Genomic DNA, 10,672 nt, shown 5'->3' on the forward strand with positions numbered 1-10,672 from the left:
GGGTAGAGGTCTGATGGGGGTGGCTAGACCGGGGAGGAGCCCTCTGTGTCTGAGGACAGTGGCGCTGGTCAGCTGCCTGGACACAGGGTGGCCCTGGGCGGCCCCACCCCTGCGTGGTCCCCCAGGGTGGCAGGCCACAGAGGGATCAGCTCCCCCCCCCCCCAATGCCACCTGCCTCCACACCCAGGGCACTCACAGGGTGAGCTCACACAGGTGGCAGTACTGGTTCTGGATCACATGTGTGTGTTTGGACTGGTCAAAGGTTGGCATAGGCTCAGAGTAGTTCTTGAGACGGACGTTAGCTTCAGCTGGGTCAATGGAAACTGTAATCAAGTGGACCAGGAAGTGGAGAAAGAAGAGCCCACCGGTCACCTGAGGAGGGAGTGTCAAGGAACAACACAGCGAAGGTGCCCACTCAAGGCGGCCGCCAGTCAGTGCCATGGGAGCTGTGTGCCTGGCACCAAGGGAGCCCCACACAGGAGACAGGCTCTCCCATTGGAAGGGGGCTGTGGAGGTGCCTGCTGACAGCCCAAGAGTGCAGTGAGGGGTGTGTGCCATGCCGGGTGCTGAAGGTGGTGTCGGGGCTCTTCCAGAGGCTCCCACAGCACATGTGGGGTAGGAGGCAGGCATATCATCAAGAAGTGAAGGGGAGGGAGGGCGTCGTGTGAGGCACCCGGTCTGCCTCCATCTGCCCTCATGTCTCCCTGCCCCTGGCCCCTCCGGCTTTCCAGCACCCACTCCCTCTGTAGCACCCAGGGTAAAACCAGGCCCAGGGATTGCACCCTCTCCTCCTCCTCCACCTCAGGACCAACATGCCGTCCCCATGGAAACCAAACAGAGGAGGTGGAGGCCGCCTCCCTGTCAGCCCTGCCCCGCTTCCCTGGAGGGCTCCAGGGTGTGGTGGGGAAATGAGCGGCCCGGGTGCTCAGGACTCTGCAGTGGTTTTATGGGGTGGGGTTCCTGAGCAGGGGCTGTGGGAAGCCCCCCTTGGGGTCCCTCTCGGCTCTGTCACTGTTGTGATCCGGGGTCTGCTGCGCACTTCGCAACAACACTCAGCCTTGGCCTGGCCTGGAGTTGGCAGGCGTGCCCCTCCCTCCATGAGCTCCTCGTAAGAAATGTCCATGATGCGCCAAAAGCCTGAGGGAGAGGCTGTTTCTGGCCAGAGCTGATTATGGTCCCTCGTCCTCTCACCTCCAGGTACAGTGCAGACCTAGGATGTGGGCTCGGAGGCTGGGGAGCCAGCCCTGCTGGGGAGACCTGGCTGTACAGAGGGCAGGCAAGAATGAGCTGAGGGCCAAGACAGTCAGACGGGAAGGCTGGCACCCAGGCCAGGGGCAGATGAGCTGAGCCACACCTCAGGAGACCTGCAGGGGGAAGGGACTGACCAGATCCCTCGGGCCATAGAGAAGGTGCAGTGACATCAAGACCCTGCTCCATGCAGGGTATGGGGCAGCAGGCGGGTGGTCAGGGCCAGGGTAGGCTTCACTACCACAGCAGGAGACAACAACGCAACACTGGCAGGCCAGTCCCCCTGCACCTGCTCCCCAAAGCCTGAGGCGCTGGCCAGACGCATGGTGCTGTTTGTGTGGTTACCGGGGCAATAGGAGCACATCCTGAGCAGCAGGTCCAGGGCAATAAGATGCAGCAGGAAGTGAAACCACGCCCCAGCCCCAGGGCAGCCCCTTTCTCTGCCTGCATCAGAACTGGATGGGCGGGTGACCAGGAGGGAGCACAGGAGGGAGCATGAGAGAGCACAAGAGGGAGGTCAGGAGGGACCCAGGAGGGAGCGCAGCCAGGAGCATCGGAGGGAGGCTGGGAGGAGCTGGGGAGGGAGCCTGGGAAGTAGCACGGGAGGGAGCCTGGGAGGGAGCACGGGAGGGTGCATGAGAGGGAGCCTGGGCAGGAGCACAACAGGGAGCCCGGGAGGGAGCATGGGAGGAAACATGAGAAGGAGCACAGGTGGGCAGCAGGTAAGGCTGGGCCTGGATGTGTGGTTGAAGCCCTCTACCCCCACGGCTACACTTGGCTCATAGGAGACCACCGAGGAGACTGTGGGGACAGCATGGCTGGCGCTCCAACCCTCGATGTGCAGGTACCTAAGGCATGTGACCTGAGCCTGATGGGCCAGGCACATGGAGCTGCCTGTGGCCAATTTCCCCAGATCTCCCCATGCTTCAGGTGTCCTGGCCAGGCGGCCCCTGGGATGGGTCCCCCATCCCCCAGGAATGAAGAGGCACCCAGGGGCATGAAGCCGCCCAAGCAAGAACACAGCCCAGCAGTTTGTCTGACATAATGCCGCCCAGCCAGCGCTCAGGCAGGTTCAGGGGGGCCCTCACAGCCCAGGTCACCCACAGAAATGTGGACCAGAAGACCATTCACTCAGCCACACACTGCGGACGTTGATGGACATCAATGAGCAGGGGCTGAGCCCCCAGTGTCACGGAGTGGGTACCACACCAAATTCCCGCTCTCATTTATCTCAAGAGGATCTCAGGTTCCCATGAACGACAAAGAGGGAAAGCAACAGGGTAGGAGGTCTGGCTCTCAGTTAGCAGAGGCCTGGTCCCCTAGCAACAATCTGTGTTTGGTAAACAGGCAATGGCGCCAGCCCAGGACACCCGCCAGCCCAGGACACACACCCTCCCGTCCTTCCGGTTCTTCAGCAGGAAGAGGTGAGGCGCCCCCAGAGCCCCCCCCCCCCCCACATCTGCCTCACCCCAGCCCCTGGAATCAGAGCCAGAGAGATGTCGCCAGCACTGTCATAGCAGTGCAACAGGGGCTTTTGCACCCTGGCCACAGCCACAGTCCCTCGGACTAAGTCCCGTCACATCAGACACTGGTCCCTCTGCACAGTGGACGCTATGGGCTGGGGGTCAGCCTGCTTCCCGTTGCAGGATGGCGGGGGAGGCTCAGACTCTGAGGGTCAGCCAGGAACCCATGGACCCGCCTCCTGAGCAATGTCTTCCTGAGGTGCCCTCCTCCGTGGGGCCCAGCGGTCCCTGCAGGCGTGGAAGGACACTGGCGCCCCCCGGTGGCCAGAGTGCAGGGCCCAGGCGGCAGTGAGGCCTGAGGGAAGTCCCCAGACCCAAGAGCCGCCTGCTGTCCCAGGGCAGCCTGAGTCCTGGACGTCCGTGAAGCCAGCTGGAATCGACCTCTGGGCCCCAGAGCAGGTGAGTGCCAGCGTGCCCCCTGAACAAAATACACAGGGCAGCTCAGAAACACCCCCAAACAGGCTGAGCTCTGGTCAGTCGAGGGACCATGAGGATGAGGGCTTGTAACCCAGCACGTGAGCAGACCCCAGTCAGGGGCACACATTAGAATACAGGGAGCTCACCCGCACCTGCTGGCTTCCACTGCTCTGCTCCAGCGGCTGCCACCTTGCCCTATGCACAGCCTCTATGTGAGCTGAGCACACAGGAGGAGTGGCAAACAGAGACTCCCCCCACAACAAGCCCCAGCCAGAGGGGGCTCCAATGGGAAGGCCTACCTGCAGGCTGGCCCCGCTATGGGGGTGGTGCACAGACCAGGGCACCCGTGGACACAGCGCTGGGCCAGAGTGGGAGACCCAACACCACACGCAAGGGGTGAACTGTGACTGGATTCTGGCCAGGCGGAATCCCATGTTTTGAGGACCACTGGAGAAATTTTAAGATAGGCTGCCTTTAAGATGGGTATTCCCACCCATCCTGTCAGCAGTGAAAGCACAATTGCGTTGGGCCCTGCCTCACACCCCATCAGACCACCAGATGGCAGGAGGGGCTGCTGGGCCCGGGGCACACAGGACCCATGTTCCCCTGCTCTGCTCCTGGGGACCAGGCACTCTGAGGGCCCTGCAGGGGGACCACCAGGTCAGGGGCCACTGGGCACAGGGGAGGCAGTGGGCACGCCCGTCAGGCCATGGCAGATGCCTAGGTGCACTGGTGGGGTCCGCAGCTGTGGCCCCCAGACACGGGCGCGCTGGTGGAACTGAGATCCGCCACCCACACTGTAAGGCGTGAAGAGGGGCATGGTGGGCGACACCTGGGCGGCTGGGGGCGGAGCACAGCACCTCCATGCATCCTGCACCGTGGCCTGTGTTGTGAGTCCCAGCAGTTGGCAGGCTTTCTCTCTGCCAGGTCTGTCACCACCCACCATAGGCTCCTGTATTACCAGAGGGACCAAACAGGAAAGCACAATGATGAACAGCTGAAGGCGGGCCACCATTATAATCAGTGTTATAAAAACACCCCTTCGGCCCCTGGCATGGCTCCCCCACCCAACCAGTTGGACCCAGCCCACTATGGACATGTGAGTGGACCCTGAGACCAAACCCTTCACTCTCTGAGCCAGATGGGCTGTTCGGATGCGAGGAAGTACCTGTGTGTGTGAACACAGGCATGGCTGCTGTGGGACTGTGCCCATGTGTGCCTGCATGGATGCCCTGGCCATGTGATTCCTTCCTGTCCTTGGCCCCACCCCGGGGCCCCTCCGCCCCTGGCCACCGAGAGTGCTCTCCCCAAACCAAGGGTGGCCAAGCGGCAGACATGCCTATGCTTTTAGTCAGGACTCAGAGCCAGTGAGCCACACAGGGAACAGATGTGGGCATCAGGCGCTGTGGCCATGGTGGCTGTCTGGCGTGAACAGGGGGAGTGGGATCAGAGGGCAGGGTGATGCACCTGGGGATGACTCAGAGCCGAGGACAGAGCAGTGAGGACAGAGTAGCAAGGGGAACCAGCAGGCATGGCCTGACCCCGAGCCAGCTTGGGGAGGGCCCCTTGGGAGCCTCCCTGGGACAGCAGGTAAAGGATACACCATAGGCAACGTACTTCCAGTTATGTGGCAGGAAGGGAATGAAGATGCCAAAGTTGGCAACAGCCAAGATGAGGAATGTGGCCCAGGCCACCACCTGGAAGGAGTGCAGGGGCCTCGACCAGCCATTCACTCGGGACAGCTGGGGGGGTGTGGCCTGCTTGCCCCCGGCTTCTGGGACGACCCATCTCCAGCTCCTGCTGCACAAATCCATCTGCAAGGGGTGCAGACAGGTGTGCATGGATGCTTCCCGTGGCCTGTGTGGCAAGGGGACCCCAGGGCTGCCCACATCCTGAGGAATATGGTGGGTGGAGCCCTCCAGGGTCCCTGGGGAATCCCGCAATTTGCCCAGGCCACAGCAGCAAAGCACTGGTGCTAACACTCTGGAGGGTGTGAGGCCCACAGGGCCCAGGACCCAGGAGGGTACGCGCCAGGACTCCAGTGCCGGCCTGGCCGCGACCACCTCCAGAGATGAGTGTGGGCTTTGTTTACAAATGTGCACTGATGCATCAGGAACCCCATCATGTGCAGGAGGAAGACTCACATCAGAATGAAGCCCTCATCCCTGGGGAAACCGACAATGAGTCTGCAGGAAAAGCAGACCCTTGTTGGTGTGACCATGTGATGCTTTCACCTGCCTGAAATCCTCAGAGAATCTTCCTGTAAGTTTCCCTTAAGGACAGAACAAGATACCACATCCCCAGAGAGTCATACTATTCCTGCCACAGGACGAAGATCTGAGGACCGTGGGGCTTCTGGGGCCTCAGGTGCTCTGGGGTCACTGGGGTTGAGCCCAGGGGCTGGGAGGGAGCTGTGGCCACGTCTGGCCAGGCAGCAGGCTGTCAGGATGGGTGAGCGACACAGCACAGCCACCACAGGTAGAGCCCTGAGACTTTGCCACAGGAGGGCAGAGGGTGGCTGCTGTCCATGGGCGGCCGCCTCGTTCCTGGGCTGTGGGGCCAGGTGGGGCTTCGCTGGTCAGTGGGACCCTCAGGGGCCCATGGTGGCCATCCCACTGGATGGCAGCCCATCCCCAGCGAGGCCAGAGCACTGGGCAGTGGGGTAGTACCCTGCATGACAGTGCGATTCCTGAGTAACTGCAACATTCAGACAGAAGCGCCAATCAACAGAAAGAACACAGCCAAGGACCAAACCCCGTGATGGTTTGCTCAAGGGCACGTGCAGACCTTGGGACAGGAAGGCAACGCCATGGCACTGACAGAAGAAATTCTAAGTAACATGAGAACAGAGGTAGAGACACCACTCATCCTGCAGAAGGAGCAAACCTGCTGCCCGCAGTGGCACCCTGTCCTAAGGGCTCCCCAGGATGGAAATGTCACCATGACCGAGTGTGGAAGCTCCAAAGCTGCAACTGGTATTGCAATGTGTAAAATTTAAAAGAGTGATTCTTCAGGTTCTGAGAGCGGTTTGAACCTCAACAGACCCTGCCCAAGTGTCACGAGTGTGCAGTGGCCAAGCATGAGGTCTGGAGGGACACCAAGTCCCTGCTCCTCCAAGGGCTCTGGGAAGCTCCCACATCAGACCTGGAGGAGGCCCCGAGACCTCGGGAGACACCGAGGGAAATGCACAGGGGCAAGTGCAGCCCAGGGTTGCAGGGGTCACACCTAGATAGAAGCCGGGCCCACGGTTGGAGCGCCACAGGAGGCGCACACTCACCCTCGATTCCCAGGAGCAGGCGGGGCAGGCGTGGCGGTAGTCAGTCCCCAGGGCTTCGCAGCTGCGTGGGCTCTGGCGGGCAAGGGTCCCCTCCCATGGCGGGCACTTCGCTCACACACACCTCTGTGCACGAAAAAACACACGTTCTCCTCAACTCGTCTGACGTGTGTGCAAAAGGGGCAGAGCATCTCCTCTGCTCTGATCCTTAGCTCATGGGGATCACACCAGTTCAAAACTTGCAAATGAACCCTAGGCTCGCAACAAATGTGGGACATCCTGTCTCCTGGGGTGCGAAGGGCACAGTTAACGTGGGCTCCACGTGCAGACAAGACACCCGAGAGGACACCACCCTCCCTGAACATGCATACACCACACACGCATCACATGCACACCACACACACAACACACTGTATGTAAACCACAGAAACATCCCAAACACACAACACATGCACCACAAATGCACACCACAGACACACAGGGTTTCTGGACCCATTTCTCTTCCTCCTCTTTCTCAGCCTATTTCCTTGGCCTGGAACCGTGTGCCCCATCCCTGCGAACAGCCATCTCTTGATCTTGCGCCTGTTGTGGTGTCACTGTCTCTGGACAACCTCCCTGACACCCGCCAAATCTACTCCTGTAAATGCTGAAACTGCTAGTCTGTACCCCGCCCGTGGGAAGGGGGGAGCATGACACCCCACTGGGTAGACCTGGTAGTGAGCTTGGGAAATGAGCCCTGCTAGGCCTGGGGCCCATTTTAACCCGTTTGGTTCCTAACATTTGTGTTTTGTCCTCCCTAAGGGTTCTAGCCTGTGTCCTGGTGTGCGATGCTCCCACAAGGCCACTGTCACCTCCACGTCCCCAACATGAGCAAGGCCAACTTGTAGGAGCTTCGTGTAGGTGCCACTGTGCTGGTCCCCCCACTGCAGATGGGGCCAGGAGGCTGAAACTGCTCTTCCTACATCTCCTGTGTCCCCATCCCCAGGTACACACCCTGTCACACCGTGCTCCCCAGCACAGGGCATCCTGGGCACCCTGCCTACGTATTTATGACACTACAACCTGTGCAGATGTGACCTTCTGGACTCATCACCTAACACAGGTCCTGCCAGCTTCTCAGTGGTTGCTTTGCTCTCTATCCCACCTGGGACGTGCAGAGCTTACACCTGCAAGTTCCCCAGTCAGAACAGAAGCTCGAGGCACCTACCCCCCCACCCCCCGGGAGCCAGAACCTACTCTGTGAGCCCCCGATCAGCGGTCCAGGCTGGACAGAAGAGCACGGGCCTCTCGCTTGGCCCAGACCCAGCTGAGGACGCCTGGTTGCCATGGGAGCAATGGAACCCGGGGAGGTGCCTCATAAAGCCAGGGCTGCCCCCCTCCCCGGAGCCCCCGCTACCTGCTGGGGGAGGGGCAGGGTGCAGAGACGGCACAGGGGCCCCCGACAGGGCGTGCTGGCAGGCAGCACCCGCAGGTGGGAGTTCTTCTACTTGGTCCCAAGTTCTGACTACAGCACCTCTCACGGCAGCCCCTCAGTGAACCAGCAGAAGGCTCTTGCCACCTCTTCTTTCAGTGGCAGGGGCCTTGATCCCAAGGCTCCTTGTGACGTCTGACCTGGTGGCTAAGTCTTCTCTAGGGGCCCAAACTCACATGCTCTGTCCAGGTCGGATCGGACACCACTGTTCCCAGTCTGCCCCCTCAGGAGCCACAGAAGGGCCAACATGGGGGGGGGGGTGCGAAGGGCACATGGACACCATGTGCCGGGAAGTGGTCCTTCCCGACGATGGCTCAGCACAGATGTCTCCTCCCCTGCCTCTTTCCTCAGGGTCTCAATCATCAAGAACAGGACATTTCCAGTGCCCATTTGGGTCCAAGGACGCCCCACACGGCCTTCTCTGACCCTTCCCTGGTGGGGGACAGCAGAGGCTCTATAGAGCCCAGCATCACACATTTCCTGGGGGAAGCCACCCAAGCCAGGAGTGCGGAGCCGCTTCCCACAGGCAGTGTGTGGCCCTCCTGCCCGGCACCCATGGTGGTTGGGGTTTTTGCTTCTCACCAGACAGCAGGGCCAGGCCCAAGATGGAAGAGAAGCCAGTGGGCAGGGCCAGGGCGGCCATGAGAGCCCTGCTGGGGTGCCTGGGTACTTCTCTGGGCAGGGAGCTGGGCCACACGGCTGGTGCTGAGGCCTACTTCTGGGCTGGGTCAGTCCCCCTCCACCCAGTCTGTGTTCACTCGGGCTTCTGCATCTTTACACTTGTGTCCCTCTGGCCCAACATGTCCCAAGCAATCTCAAGGAGCAGAATACGCATGCGGATGAGAGGGACACTGATCCTGGCCACCTTGTGTGACCATGATGGGCAGAAGACAGGGCCCGAGATGAGAGGGGCCTAGGGGGTGAGGGGGCTGCTGGCAGTAGGGAGAGTGGCCGCCTCCTGTGGGCCCTGCACACCAGCACCTGGCCACGGGCAGACCACCAGGTCCCTGCAAGGGAGGAGGCAGAGACCCATGCAGCTGGGCCTGCCGGCCACCACTATCCATACTGCTCCCAGGCCAGGCCAATGCACCACCAGACACCTGGGTCTCCGAACCCCGAGCATCCGGCCAACAGCATAGGAGGGGCTGTGGACGGTGGGAGGTGTCAGGAGTAACTGAACTGGTTGCTGGGAACTGGACATGAGGGCAGGGCACCCTCAAGTGTGGTCATTCCATGCACACTCATTTCTGGAAGGCCTGTCTCTGGCAGAGCATGCAAGTGTCAGCAGCAAGGCTACCGCTCCTATCTGCAGTGATGGATCGCTCCAGCTGCTGGAAAGTGCAATCTGTACAGGGCCTAAAAGTGCTTTCCAGTAAATTAAGATGACCAACATCTCTGCCTCTTACATGGAACATGCTTCTCCAGATACACCTGTGTGCAGGCTGCCAGGCCCTCCCCAAGGGTTTTCCTGGGGCCTGTGACCTCTAGACCCGGTGCCCTGCACCTCAGCAAACCCTAAAGGAGGCTGCCGAGGAGTGGAAGGCACTGACCAGGAGCCTGCTAGGCTCCTCAAGCAGAGGGCCCAGGGAGGCAACCCAAGCCCCAGATTCCCCCTTCATGGCTGTGACACCGCCAGCAACAGCCTGAGCCCTGGCAGGGTCCGTGGCAAGGACAGGGCATCCCTGGGCCCATGCTGACATACCCTACATGAAAGAACGTTGAAAACACTGTGCTGAGGAAAGGAAGCCAGGCACAAAAGGCCATGTAGCGCAGATTCCACTAAGAGGAGATGCTCAGAACAGGAAAATTCATGGATGCCAAAAGTGGAGCAGTTGCCAGGGGCTCCAGGAGGGGATGAGAGCGGCCGCTAATGGGGATGGGGTTTCTTTTTGGGGTGATGGAAATATTCCAGAATTCAATAGTAGTGATTGCACAACATTGTCAATGTACCAGATGATGCTCAATTGCATATTTTAAAGCGGTCAGTGGTTAATTTAAGGTCACGTGAATTTTACTGAAATAAAAAGATGGCTCAGTGGGCCCTCCTATCCCGGTCTTCCCTCTTGTGGGGCATGTGGCCTTCTGAGTAGCAGCCTGTGGCTCCCCAGGGACCATGCCCAGACAGCAGGAATCCCCAGGTTCCTGATCTGCCCATCTACAGCGCAGGCACATGTGATAAGGCCCTCGGGGTGGGGGGGCCGGTCCCTTCATGGGGGATGGGGCTCTGTGGCCTCCTACTGTCTTAGTAGGTCTCACAAAAACATACACCAGGGCCATGTCCCAGAGGCACGGTCGTGAACCCCAGCTGGGGGCCAGGGAGAGGAAAGGGCTCAGCAAGGCAACTCCAGCCTCTGAACCCAGGGCCAAACCCTGCCCAGAACCTCACCTTCGGAGCCCTGGGGAAGGCAGAGCCCACCCGCAGACCCGCACCCTCCTGACCTTGTGGTGGCAGGCTGGCAGCTGACCGTGGTTCACCCTCCAGCGGCTCGTTCCTTCACTGGCACTCTGCCACAGCTGCTTCCTGACACCTCGCTTGTGCTCCCTTTACCTCATGTCTGTGAGGGGCCCTGTGCACCCAGGGGCGCTCGGGGGCTGGGGCGCATGGCGCCGCCCACTGCCTCAGTCACGCACTCTCTCTCTTCCAGGACTGACTTGCCCTGGGATGTAACAGAGCCCTCAACTTTGTTTTCAAAAAAGGAACACAAGCAAATGTGCAGGGTGGTCAAGTTGGATATTGTT

The 10,672-nt window shown here is 60.4% G+C and overlaps 1 protein-coding gene across 1 annotated transcript in view; it reads right to left on the reverse strand.

Annotated features, from left to right (window-relative positions):
- The window catches only part of LOC112935449 (palmitoyltransferase ZDHHC11-like), a 45,007-nt gene extending 38,419 nt beyond the window's left edge, over nt 1-6,588 (reverse strand). The window contains exons 1-3 of the mRNA XM_026019174.2: nt 6,466-6,588; nt 4,790-5,002; nt 197-372 (exon numbers count right to left, since the gene is read on the reverse strand). Coding sequence (XP_025874959.1) covers nt 197-372; nt 4,790-5,002 — 389 coding nt within the window. The 5' untranslated portion in view covers nt 6,466-6,588. The remainder of the gene's footprint in view (nt 1-196; nt 373-4,789; nt 5,003-6,465) is intronic.
- Nucleotides 6,589-10,672: the final 4,084 nt, after the last annotated feature.

The sequence above is a fragment of the Vulpes vulpes genome, chromosome 3 (assembly GCF_048418805.1).
Source record: "Vulpes vulpes isolate BD-2025 chromosome 3, VulVul3, whole genome shotgun sequence".
NCBI classification, from domain to species: Eukaryota; Metazoa; Chordata; class Mammalia; order Carnivora; family Canidae; genus Vulpes; species Vulpes vulpes.